Source organism: Echiichthys vipera, assembly GCF_963691815.1.
Source record: "Echiichthys vipera genome assembly, chromosome: 8".
NCBI classification, from domain to species: domain Eukaryota; kingdom Metazoa; phylum Chordata; class Actinopteri; order Perciformes; family Trachinidae; genus Echiichthys; species Echiichthys vipera.
The window spans coordinates 21,131,593-21,145,578 of NC_139833.1; the positions used below are offsets into that span (position 1 = coordinate 21,131,593).

The 13,986-nt window shown below is 40.0% G+C and overlaps 1 protein-coding gene across 1 annotated transcript in view; it reads left to right on the forward strand.

Annotated features, from left to right (window-relative positions):
* LOC310950197 (collagen alpha-1(XIV) chain-like) overlaps positions 1–13,986 on the forward strand; it is a 135,133-nt gene that overhangs the window by 92,085 nt on the left and 29,062 nt on the right. The window contains exons 34-38 of the mRNA XM_083917875.1: positions 1,836–1,994; positions 4,568–4,645; positions 6,268–6,354; positions 10,781–10,834; positions 13,765–13,860. Coding sequence (XP_083774001.1) covers positions 1,836–1,994; positions 4,568–4,645; positions 6,268–6,354; positions 10,781–10,834; positions 13,765–13,860 — 474 coding nt within the window. The remainder of the gene's footprint in view (positions 1–1,835; positions 1,995–4,567; positions 4,646–6,267; positions 6,355–10,780; positions 10,835–13,764; positions 13,861–13,986) is intronic.

Consider the following 13,986-nt stretch of genomic DNA (forward strand, 5'->3'; position numbering starts at 1 on the left):
GGAAAAAGGATTAGCTCAGGAGCAACTATTGTTCAAAGCAACATTTCAGAGAACCTGAAGCAACAAATGGAGATTAATTTGAGTTGTCTGTCAACATGGCGGATGTTCCTTGTCTTTTAAAAACATATTCATCATTAAAATTGTTTCCACAAATATCAGAGGTAGAGTTATCGAGCTGACCTTATTTCTATTGTGACTGAAAAAACCCACTTATGACAGTTGCCGAGTTAGTCATTAATCCCTGTCAAATGTCTCCTGCTGTGATGGAACATTTGTTTATATTTCTCCTTTTTTCCTCATTATAATAGTAATAATACATCTGTGCTGAAAGAGGGGCCATCTCACGACGCAAAAGGAAGTCAGAAACAAGACACTAACTTTTTCTAAAAGTAAAAATGGAAAAGTTTGTGGATAATTAATTGTAATGTTTTATGAATTGAAAGCAACATTCAGGCAAAGAGAAAGTGCACATGCATACAACATATACCTGCTTGAATATAAATGCCCAAACATTCACATACAAAAAGCACAAAAAATATGCATGCACACGCTCGCACACACTCTCTCAAGCGTGCATAAGCAGGCACACACATTTTGAAGTGCAGGTCAGAGACAGCTGAGTCAGCAGAAACACTGATAGCCTCATCTACTCCAACCCACATTATCTCACACAGCATGTTTAAAAACTGCCATAACAATTCAAGTGAGTGAGTGTGTGTGTGTGTGTGTGTGTGTGTGTGTGTGTGTGTGTGTGTGTGTGTGTGTGTGTGTGTGTGTGTGTGTGTGTGTGTGTGTGTGTGCGTGCCTATTTTCCATCTCCACTTCATTATATCAGAGACACTTCTTCATGTTTAGAAGTTTAGAAAGTAAAGAGGTGAGATAAAGTGAATCTGCTGATTCTATGTCTCATTTCTTAATGTTTCTTTTTCCTCTCTCTTCTGCTCTCCTCTTCTTCCCTCTCCTCCTCTTTCATATTCCATTGTTAGAAGGGTGATCCTTAGAATACTTTACTTTATAAACTTTGCTCTTTGTGCTTTCAAACCCTCTGATTTTCTGTATCTAGCATCAAACACGCCCAGAGCATAAATTGAAGTCCAAGAAGAACACTTTGTTTTCTTCTCTTCCTGTTGTTTTATATTTAGTAAAGAAATATAATGTTAAGTTGGCAGCTCAGTGTTTTTTTTCTTTTTGCTATCAAAGCACAACAGAGTTGTTAATCAGTTTGGAGATTATTGCTAAGTCATATATGCAACACAACAAAGATAACGTGGCTCTGTCGTGGTTTAGAAAGTAAAAAGCAATTGTCTGAAAAATGATAAGGAAAGACATAAAACCACCTGCTGACAGAGATGAGCAAATGAAGTGCTTTATATGAGACAAAGATACTGTTGGTGTGTGAGACAGCAGCATTAGGATGATGTGCCTGAGAGGCTAGTTCACCTTGTGCAGCAGTATTAGCTGTGGATGCATCCTGTACAGTGGTTGTACAGTTGGAGCTCGTAGGGCCAATTTGTGTGATTGGATGCTTTTAACCCCAGTTTATACAAATCCCACACAAGCAAAGGAACTCATTGTCACTATGATTAGTCAGTGAAGAGGTGGTGCACACACACAAGAGGTTTTGTATCCTGGTTGATCACTGATGAACAACCTGTGAAAATGCTGCACTTAAAATGGTATTATAAATCTGTTTTATTGACCCTGTTTGTTATACTGTAATGTTTAAAACAACAATGATGGGTAATAGAGACTAAACAAGGATAGACTATTGAGACAATACTTTGTAAATAATACAAACAGCTCACCTGTAACTCTAATTGTCTCTCTCCATACAGCTCCATGTAACCATCAGCAAGACGTCTGTGAAGGTGGGGCTAGATTGTTCTGTGGTCGGGGAGAAACCTGTCAGTGCTGCTGGGAACATCACCACAGATGGCGTGGAGATCCTCGGGAGGATGGTTGGGTCCAGAGGCAGACGGGACAATTCTGCTCCGGTCAGTGTGAACTCTGTAGTGCGGGTGATTGCACACCTTCCTCCAGACAGGAAGTATAAGAAGGTTATCAGGGCAGTAGAATGTCGGAGGGGCGCCGTGATCAGGAAATCTTCACGTGAGAGCAAAATCTGTTTTCACATATTCATCCAAATAAATGCTTAATATTTCCTCCCAAAGAGAGAATACATGTAATTCTGCTCAAATCAAACCTGATCAGTCCAGAAACCATCAATATCCCAAAAGATATTAGTGAGTCACTTAGGAGGAGTTCATTTTATTTGTTGCGAGTGGAAACGTGCAGAGTGGGTTTACATACACCGTTAGCTGCTCTACTCATTAAGTAACTCAAGCATTCAAAAGTTTGGCACACGCAGGCAGGGGACAAGGTGAGATCTCCTCCTGAAATACTGAGCGCTGCTGTACGTTTTTACTTCTTAGCTGCTCCAAATAAAATGACCAGCTGGAAAATGCTGCGTGATGAAGTTTTTATGGAGGAAAAAAAAGAAATAGGACATTTTCTTCACTTATCACCAGATTGTCCTTTAATGGCCAGTAATGGTTATTCATTCAAAAGTATGTTGCGTCTGTAATGTTTGGAAAGGTCTTTGCAGAAAGTCATCCGTTAGAAAATGAAACCGTAATGATAACTTTACCTGCTGTCAATTCAGTTACAGAATTACTTTACTACTACATGTGACATCTCTTGTTCTCTAGAGACTCGAAAGTTGGGAGTGTTGTCCTCATAGAAAAAGAATAAGAATAAAGTGAACATTCCCATTCAAATCAACATAGCCCACTGGTCGGAGCAGCAGCCACTTTTATGTTTACCATTGCAAAGAACTGCAAGCTAACTTTCGTATAAACTGACAGCGGCGAGTGGCGGACTCACTGAGGTGAGATTTTGCAACAAATGAGCTGTGGAGTAAATTGAAGCATGGAGGAGCATCTTTGTCCGCTGCCTTGCTGCTGGAATCTAGAATTGCTGACTTAATGTAAAATGACTCCAAAAAAAAGTTGGAGTTGTCAAACTAGCGAGTGAGACACACTTTAGCCGCATTTCCATCTAACGCTTTTGGTAGGCTATAGTACCTTTAGACCTGTACCTAACCTGTACGGACATGTGCCTAAACACTACATTTGTTTTGCGTTTCCACTGCAGACAATACTCTTATGTAGGCAGGGTTGTTACCAGATAATTAGAGCTGCGTCACCCACATAAGTAGCTGTGTTGTTTTCAGTTTTTACATTTTCTCCTGTGTTGCTAGGACATACAATGTAAGCCGTGGACAGCCGTAAGCTGATAACCAAGCCTTTTCATTCCGCACTGCTCCATTTCCTCTTCACCGACGATGCAGAAGCCCGTCTGCATCAATCAACCGACTGCAGTGTTTCTAGCCTCACCTTTTATGTAGTATCAGATCAGTGTGCTAGCTACTTCAACCAAAAAATGGGAAAGAATGGAAGAGATCTTTTGTTATTATCCACAACTGTTGACAATGGAAACGCAAAAATGTTTGTGATGATGTGTGCTGTCACCATAAAAACTAACAACAATCCCTTTTTTCTCTTGAACTACTCCAGTGACCATGGCAAACAGTTCAATGTCAGTTCTACTCTCATTCTATTTCTATGGCTGTGCCCATTCACAATAACCTGCAGGTTTTCAGTTGATGAGTTGATTTAGATGATAACAATAGTGATAGTAGTAATAAAGTTTGTATAATGACAATCAGACATTTTCGTTAAGATTTCAGTCGATAACCCCAACAATATTATGAATCTGTGTCAAAACACCAAGCTGATCGCCAATCTATCAGGTCTCAACTGAGACTCTTTTGAGAGTAAGTCCTCCTGTTGCGCTGTAAAAGATACTTTAATCTCTAGGATGAGACTTATTCACACACCAGGCCTTTACTCTTTAGGAAATAGAGATGAGATGAGGAGTCTGACTTCTGTGCCTTTCTCAGGCCAACAGGGCCAAACCAGGTCCAATGTGTCCAAACAGAAGACTTCTGTTGAAATAATATCATGAAGATTATAATTGTGTGATGGAAACCATAGCAGAGAGAGAAATAAACAGTTTTCCATTAACGGACAAAGACTCACCCAAGTCGGCAGTTGTGAGTTGGTGTCTGTATGCATTTAACTTCCAAATAAAATAGGTTTCACAGCCATTAAGTCTAAGTGGGAGTTTTCCATAGCTTAACTTCTATGTGATATACCTGTATATCTGTAATGGTTAGAGATGTAGATACAAGATAAAATGAGTGAAAACAGTGCATGTCAGTGGCTGCTTCATCAGTCATAATGATAAACGTTAAATCCGACACAACATGACCTAACTTATAGCCTGCTATGTAGTTTAAGACTAGCGGAGCCTCCCATACATCCATTTAGTTTGTTGAAGCTATCAGCCAGACTTCACATATCTTAGCTGCTCATTAGAGCTGAAGCCAAACTGTCTCTGTTGTTGTTGTAAGGTTTCCTCTGTTTTACTTTTTGTGTTTTGAAATGTGCTAACTGATAATATTGTAATTAATGGAATTTGTTTATGTGTGCGTGTGTATTTACAGTTCCAGCTCCAGATGTTTGACATCATCTGCAGTACATCCTGGGCCAGCAGAGATAAGTGCTGCGAGCTGCCGGCATTGGTAAGAAAAACGAACACATAATTTCACACACTTTAAACACACTTCAATACATGATTTTACTGCCCCTCATCTCTGACTGTGCAGTAGTTCCAGGCTATGAATATTACAGCCTCAGATGATTAGAGAGATATTTTTTTTTACCTTCGAAATAGGTGATGATGAAACCAGAATGATAAATCCATAATTAAAGCCAGATTACTTGTAATCTCTATGAATGGCTGTTATTAGCACTAGAAAAAGAAATAGTGCCTGTGGTCAGGTGCGTCTTTTCATTCATGTGATATAAATGCACCGCATGAAATCAAAATCCGATCAAGTTTATTGCTATTTTACCATACATCTCTTTGCAAGGCATTTCTTCGGGCTCAAGATGCATTACAAATAGCAAACAATGACCAATGTTGTCTTTCTCACATGCAAGTCTGAGCATGGCTTTATAAGAGCACCTATCATCAATTAGCACCTCCAGTGTAAAACCACACACAGATACGATGAGTGAGCAGGAAATTAAGTACACCTCTGCAATCTGATGGAATGCATCAAAGTAATGTATTTTAGACATTTTTGTTGAGATTCACAAAAGTCAGAAAGGTTTTGATTCAGGTATCTGGTAATTGCATAGTTGACTTTCTGAGTTTTTGCCCGCACCACATTAGGAATGTGCGCAATTAGTTGACTGTTGTTGATTTGACGTTGCTTCCCTCACAGCAACAGAAATACTTGTCAAATAAACTTATTATTCAAATTATTATTATCTGAACTCATCAGATGCTCCTGAGTAACTTCCACCTTGTCTCGTTTTCCCAGCCCCAACTGCCACCGCTTCCTCTTTCTGAAATAGTGACTGGGTTCAGCAGTAAGTCTGGTCTCTCCTGATCGGCTGGATTGGCCAGCAGCACACTAAAACTAGCTTTTAAGCTAGCTAGCAGGCTAGCACATATGCTACAGACTAATGCTAGCAACTTAGCCTGCTATGAATGCCAGCTAGCTTAATGAATCTAAGTTGCACGCTTAGATACTAATGACATGCTCAATGCCAAACCATGACTCTTTAGACCTCGGTCCACGCTAGTGACTTATCAGATATTACACCACAAATCGGCTTCATGAGGCAGATTCTTATTCTGGTGCCCAGAGCAGACACTTGAGACATGCTGATCTTATCCCCATTTAAAACATGATTTGGTTACTATAAAAAGTCATTAATTTCAAATGGCTCTTATAAATAATAATATCTTTTTAACCCAATGTGTACCCTTATAAATTAATAAAATGTGCTCAATTTTGATTGTTTACTTAGTGTTTTCTTACCTTTAGACTAGTGGACTAGTTTAAACCTCATCCCTATTCCACATAGGGGCAAGTGCAGTTTCTTAAAGTTTTGTTTTGATAAAACATTTTATCTGTAGTCAAGAGGACCAAGCAAACATTGATATGTTTCTGAGAGGCAAAGACCTGATCCAGAGAGACAAGCTGGCCAACAATCAGATATGTTTTACCAACGTTATCTTGTTTGCTGGCAGCTCGAGGTGTACATAGGTGACGTTTGAAATGTTGCAGCTCACGCCCTGCCTAAATTCAGACCAAAAGTACATTGGATATATTTTTGTATGTGTTTTCAGAGAGTGGAGGAGCAGTGCCCCTCCATGCCTCATGCCTGCACCTGCTCCCAGGACAGCAAAGGACCTCCAGGACCCTCCGGACCCCCTGTAAGAGCACACTCACTCCCTCATTTATTGTGTGTGTGTGGGTGGGTGTGTGTGTGTGTGTGTGTGTGTGTGTGTGTGTGTGTGTGTGTGTGTGTGTGTGTGTGTGTGTGTGTGATGGCCAAATGAGTTACTGGAGATACTTACTGTAGCGGGAACTACCACCGAGGCGGTTTTAAGTAATCTGCCAGTGTCTCTCAAATTTGTCACTGCGATACTGTCTTAACTTTGAAAGATATTGTCTTGAAACTTTACAGGTGTGTCTTTATAGCTGAGATCAAATTAAAAGCCGGGGTCGAAGCCCAGCCTGATTTGGCACTTTTGCTGGTATGATGTCATGCAGTTTATGGTCTTTTTCTGTCTTTTCTGTTTCTTTCCGACCTGTGTGGAACTCTGCCTTCTCTCTGCATTTATTTTTCTGCTCTGTCTCTTTTATATACAGTTATTTATGGTATAAATACACCAACACACTCATTAACAGACTATGAATTCTCTGTGTAGACTCTCATTAAAAAGTTTGAACTTATTCCAGTCAATAGAGGACACTGGTGATAAATGTCAGAGTCGAACAGACACTCGTGGAATTTATTTATAATTGAATTGATGGAAAGAATCAATATAATCTAGCTCAGTTCAGTTCTTCCTCCCTCAAGGGGGGATGTGAGACAAGACGGTCTGCAAATATAAAAACGCAGAACACATAAAAAAACAATTTTTTCACACAATCTATACATCCAAAAATATGATAGTATAAAGATACAAAAGTTGATAGCGGTGACCAGTCTCTACAAACCAGAGCCATCTGTTTCTGCTCGGGCTGTTGTCAGTTACTGATCATACATATAGCTATGAAAAGTAATGCAGTGTTTTTCATGTGTATCCCATGTATTTATTACCGTAGAAATGTCTGGAGCAAGGAAATTAGATGATGTAGTATAAGAGCGCTAATCTCTGCATAGGCAGGAGGGTTGGGATGGTGGACGGGTCCCAAAACACAAGACTTTCACCCTGGGGGACCACTGTTCGTGTCATCGGCAGTACTGAGCCAAACCACAACCTTTTTTCTAATGCCTAACCCTGCGGTCCACATCCTGTGAAATATAATGTCATATTTCGTAAGATATCATACAGATTTGTGTACAGAACTTTTTAAATGATATCATAGGAACCTGTTGATGAAAATACATTGTTCTGCTCCAGGTTTCTACTCATTAATGGGGAGTTTTTATCTTGCCATGAGGGAATTGTTGGGTCTCTGTAAATCGTTATGTGGTTTTAACCTGCTCTAGATGAAAAGTGTCCTATGAGGCTTCAGCTGAATATAAAGGCATAAAAGAGCTTCTGTATATTATTTTATATATATAAATCAAATTATATATCAAGTCCAAGTACATTTATCAGTGTTCAGTGTATTTATTTTACAATCACAGTTATTCTGTAAGCCACTGTATTCATAATGTTTTTGAATGAAACCTGTGAAATGCGTTTGTTGTGTTGGAGGTCTGGTAGAGAGAGAAGCTATATTCCTCTCACGGCTGAAAGATGAGAGCAAGTAAATGAGCTCATTTACAGCCTTGTCTATATTCTCTCCTCTTTTTCCTCATGTTTCTCTCCCCATATATCTCCCACTCTGAATTTTCCATTCCTTTCTCTCTGATTTTTCCGCATGTCGACCTCTTTTAGTTTTCTCTCATTGTCCTCTCTATCCGTCTCTGTCTCCACCCTCGTGTAGGGAGGGCATGAGAGGGGTGTGGATCAACACCAGTATAGTTTGAGAAAGTAATTATCTGGCGATTCCATTTATCACAGCCGATTACCGATTACCCCCCCCCCCCCCCCCCCCATTTTGATCCCTGTCCGACAAGCCACATCCTCTTACTCTCTGGTCCTCATTAATGTTTCAATGTTTCAGCCTGATACCAGTAACATTTTTCTAAGATTAGTGGTTCAAGAATTGCTTTAAACTTTTGGTAGTTGAGCTTAATTTGAAGACATTGTCATGATATTTAATCTCATGGTCTTATCTTTTGACTTATCAGGGAAAAAAACAAACAACAATATTAGAGGCTTTTAAATGTAAAGACTTGTTTTCCGCATTGTCTATACTGTGCAGTGACTTCTGTTGCCTCCATCTCTTTCCTCTCTTTCACTCCGTCATTCTCCCTCCCAGATCAATATACTAAAGCTTTCAACTCTTCAATGTTTTTCTGTTTCTTGTTTTCTTTTATCTCTTTTACCTCCACTTCATCCACATGCCTGAGGCTCTTTTCTTTCTCTTTTTTATTATCACCTCTCTAGCTTTGTGCCTGTGTCTTCCATTCTGTCTGCTTCTGTTTCTCTCGCCTGCATTGAATGGGCTTCTTAAATCACATTTAAACTGCAGCATATGGACGTAGATGAATGGTTTAATGGGGAAATCATTGCCGCTTTTGTGCTAAAACTGCACGCTGCAATCAGTGGGGTTTTGAGGAAAGATGAAAAGGTGGTGCTGTTCCCCTTGTTAACACAATATAAGTGTTGTTAACGCAATAAATGTATTGTATACCCTGTGGATGACAAGTCTCCTACAGACAGACTGTGAAAACAGAGATTTTCATTGTAAACATTTGTTGTTGTACTGCTGAGACTTTGCTCACTCTGATGAACCAAGGAGTTTGAAGAAAGCCAAATAAATACTTGGGATACCTGATGCAGTGTCTAAACACACAGAATACTGCCATGGAAAGACTGGAAGGCAAATAAGATGGAGAGCAAAGAATTGTTTGAAAGGATTAAGAATCTATAGACGTTTGAGGAACCCTGAGGCCCAGGGGGATCCTGATCAGATGCCCGAAACCACCTCAACTGGCTCATTTTGCCGTGAAGGAAAATAATTTCAGCCCCTTGTATCAGTGATACTACCCAAAGCTTTTGACCATAGGTGAGGGTCTGAACATAGATGGACTGGTAAATCGAGAGCTTTGCCTTGGTATTGAACAGCATATATGCACTCTTGTCTATAGTAAATATTCACAAGACTGTATTTTGGCTCCAGCAGACATCTGCTTTACACTTAGTAAAACACTGTTCCTGCTCCCTGAGAGTCCCCTCTGTGTTTGTGTGCAGATGCATTCCCATTCTTGCACAGCAGCAGGCCTCTTCAGTTTTACAATACCTTTGAGCCATGTTTGAAATAATATTGAATCAACTGAATTGCAATCTATGCCACCTGATTTGGCACAGACTCAGCTCAATAGCGAACATCACTCAGCAATCAGTCTGACATTAAGGGAAACCAGACTTGCTTCTGCCCGCCATCTCCTTTTGTTAAGGCTGAAATGTGCCCACGCTGTTCCAGCTGTAGTTTAGAAAATGTAAATTTGCCTTTGGCATCAAATTGTTTATTGTTTCAAATTGTTAAATGATAATAGCGGCATACTTTTTACCATGAAAAATCCAAAGGTAATTATTTGTATTGCTGCTGTTGGAAGCTAATTTCTGTTTCTCTGCAGGTTTGATCAACCTCCAACAAGTCATGGGCTCACGCTGTTTGAAAAAATCCATTAAAAAACGACTTGCATAGACAAATTGCTCAACTGATGAACTCAATCAGTCATTTTGATTAACACTCTATTTTTTCTGACATGAATTCACAATCAAAAGTACTGTAGTTATATTTTGGGTCTTAAGTTTAATTTTCTCTCTTTGCTGCCAAAATGAGGATTTAGAGGACAGGTTCTGCCTTTTTATTTAAATGTTCACATCCCATATATAATCCATATAATTATTGGATACTGTAGTCCTTCCTCCTCTCCATGCTGGCTGATAAACAATTCTTTCCCAGCACCACTCCACTATTCATGGATAAGCTAATGATTGAATGGGACTTGGGTCAACAATTTGGTGGGTTTTGACTTTTCATTGGTAAATACATAAAATGACTGTATTAGCTAATGAAATTAAACAGGTATATAATCGTGTAAAAAAAAAAAAGCACATTTGTTTCTCCTCTCATATTCAATCCCCTTTGGCTAAAGGAACTACCTAGTCGCCCCCTCGTTCCCAGGGGAAGCCTATTCAAGCAAACACAGGAAGAGGATGTGTCCCAAATGAGCCGATGATTAGCAGATGTTTGTAGTTTGTCCCAGGATAAACCTTGTGGCTGGAGGGGTCAGCCTGAGGTTTACAGCTCCACTCACTGACAGATGAAGTCTGATAAAGTGCAGAGCTCAGAGGAGCAATTTACAACACACATCAAAATCATAATCCATTCATAACAAAGATCTGTGCAGCTCCACCTTTATTAGATGTTTTAAATTAACTAAAATTTTTATGTTGGAAAGGGAAACATGTCTCTGCAAAGGCGGGTTTCTTTCTTTCTAGGCTGCAAACACTTACTGTACTGTACTGTTTTTACAATGTGTGTGTGTGTGTTTGGCCTGTGTTTCAGGGCGGTCCTGGCATAAGGGGAGCCAGAGGAGACAGAGGAGCGCCAGGAGTGACGGTTAGTAAAATGCACTTAACCCTGTAAGTCCCTTCAACTTAATAAATTCTGTAAATGTTTTTTAAAGACATCTGAAGGCAGCAGGACGGGTGTGTTGATACACACCACTGTTCACCATGTTTACTTTTATTCAATCACCTAAAAACAACACCAGGCTGCTACAATATAACCATCCAGACGTCTACGCACATGAGACTGGTCCGTTATAACTCCACATTCTGCTTTTTTATAAAATTGACATTCCTGTGCCAGGGCTTATCAAAGTCTCTTTTCTTTTTACAAAAGTAGCGTCACATGTTTTATCCTTGAAACACAGTGCAGAGAAAACACTGTTGTGTAATATTGATAAGATGTGAGCGTGTACGAGGTGAGATAGATTTCACTTATAGTTAGAATAGGGTCAGATTAACTGTGATTGGCACAACTGCTTCAGGGCTATGAGATCCCCCCTCCAAATATTGAACTGAGAACCCGGCATGAGTAGGCCCTCATCACAACACTGCAATGACCCTGAGCACCCCAGCTGTAACAAGCTGGTCAGGCTGTATTTCTCAAACCAGCTGGATATTGGAGAGCCTCATATTTTCATGTTTCACAGTTTAGTCAGATTCTCTACATGAGGCAAAAGAGGCGGGGTCAGTTTGCAACAGGATGTAAATACAACTCACCCTGTTCCTCAATGCCACAAGTGTTGTTTTATTATATTATACATTTTACTCATAATCTGAATGTGCTGGTCCAAACCTCCTACAGGGACAGAACAGCCCCCGTCCTGACGAGACAACAAAAGGAAAGAAGTTAATACGCCCCACTAACAAAGAGCCTTTTCAACAGCAGCCCACTCCATCCTCCAGACTGGATGTGAAGGACCCTCGGGCTGAAAGAAGCTGTCATTTTTGGAAAAGCCTATATCAGTTTTCCAGGCTATATCTTCTTCCTTTTGGCCACCGGCTCGATGCAGGCTCTTATCACCACCGATACTATCCTCTCTTTAATTCTGTCTTGGACTCTTAATGAATGATTTACTGTCAGGTCTGCATCTGCTACAGTTTAGCTATGGCAGTCTGTTCCATACTGTTCCAAACCATCCAGCTGTGGCAGTCAGTACAAGGCCTGATGCTGTTGGACATTTCTCAGCACCAATAGCCCAGTTCCTATGTTTGTAATTGAATCTTAGATTTCAGAAAATATGTTTCTCTTTCGAACGAAGCAGCAGGGGGTCCTGCCACTACTGCTCAGACACGTAGGGCTGTCAATCAAAAGTGAGCTGGTTTATCTCAACCAGATGTCCCACTTTGACTTAGCTGAGTGACACTGCATCAAGTACATGGAAGTGGCCCACCCAGAACTTTAAACTGAGCACATCCCAAGACTGAAAAACAGACAGGATCAAACACATACAAGGCTTCTTCAACACAGGCCATATGTCTTGAATTTGATGGGTGCCATTGTGTTGGTTTTGGAGTGAGATGTGGTTTTTCAGTCCTGCTGGCACACACATACTTTTAATATTAATACATGGCTGCCAGATCACACTTCTCAACCACTCAGCAGCATTTGTCCCTCTGCAGCTACAGCCAAGTTTATTTGAATAGTCTTGAATAGAATTATTCTGTTGTATGAGACCAGCTCCTCCATTAGTTCCTCATTATTTATTCTCACTCATCAATTTGGGTACATTACTCGGTAATTTAATTTCATCTGTAAATCGGATCATCTGACTCATCTCTTTAAGTAGTTCATAATTTACTGATGTTTATCGTGTAGTTAAACATGACTTAACGCTTATCAGTCCCTATCAGTGTTTGTTTTTCTTTCTCCATTCATTTATATCTGATCCAAAGTTTCTTCTGATTGTTTGCATGGATAGGAACAACATGACGCCAGTAACCATGTGGTTGAGCATTAAAACAATAAATGCAGCAGAGTGAAGATGACTTTGGCTGCTGCTGCTGCTGAGCCAACAAGCTGCGAATGCTGCGGATCAGTGGCGGTTTACAGGAATTCCTCTATTCTGACTCCCACTGCAGCTCATGTGGATCAAAAACCTGATCATAGATAAACTGAGGAGTGTCTTAATCTATTTCCTGTAGTAGATTTTATTATGGGAGCAACCCACTCCCCCAAGCATGTATTGATGGTTTTGACCGGTGGATATAAGCGTAACATTGTCACATAATAAAATAATTAAACTTGATTTAAATTTTTGTTATAATGAGAATTAAAATCATATTTCTTAGAAACAGAATTGACATCTAATAGGTTTAGATTTAATACGTTGTAAATCTAACTTCCATGCCGTTTGTTCCACATAGATGTGACTGAATTTGCTCGGTGGTTAAAATGGATCTCATGAATATGTGATATTCATCAAAAGAAAAATAGCCTTGTTCAGGAGGTCTTTTAATTTTTTTATGCACATCATTTTCTCAACAAAGGCTTCTTGAATCAAAACAATCATGCATCACCTCCCATGTCTCCAAGTCAACTGCTTTTCCTTGTTAGTTATCACGTTGGACTGTTTGGCAGTCGGCGTGTTCTTGTACCCGCTCTGCAGCTATGTACATTTTCTCTGATCCTCCATAACAACGTTTCCACAAATAATTTAATTTAATGACAAATGATTAGGGAGAGTGGAGAGTGTTAACAATGTATCCTAGCAACACACACTCCCAGACAATAGCCATAGTTACACATTGCGTTCACATGAACATGCATCACACAGAACGGGTTAGTTGGTGCAACCAACGTAAAGTCCATTCTAAAGACTGGTCTTAAAAAAGACTCATTTGGCAGTTAGGCCCAGGCTTAGTAAGGATCCGTCAGTGCAACCCAAGAGCTTTTGTAGGATTTCTCATCCATGTTGCCTAAAAATTAGTTAAAAGATGAACTCTGAAACGTCAAAATAATCCATAGTGTTGTTTTCACAGGGACCTCAAGGACCGCTGGGAGAGATTGGCCCCTCTGGACCCTCAGGGCCGCCTGGTCCTCAGGGACCTAGTGGTCTGTCTATTCAGGGACCACCGGTAAGACTTTGCTTGTGTTTGTGTGTGCGTACTGAAAGGCAGTATAATGTCATATTTTCAACAGTGCAATGCCACATCTTGGAAATCAGTTTGTGTGAAAACATTCTGAATGAAGTCTTGGCGATG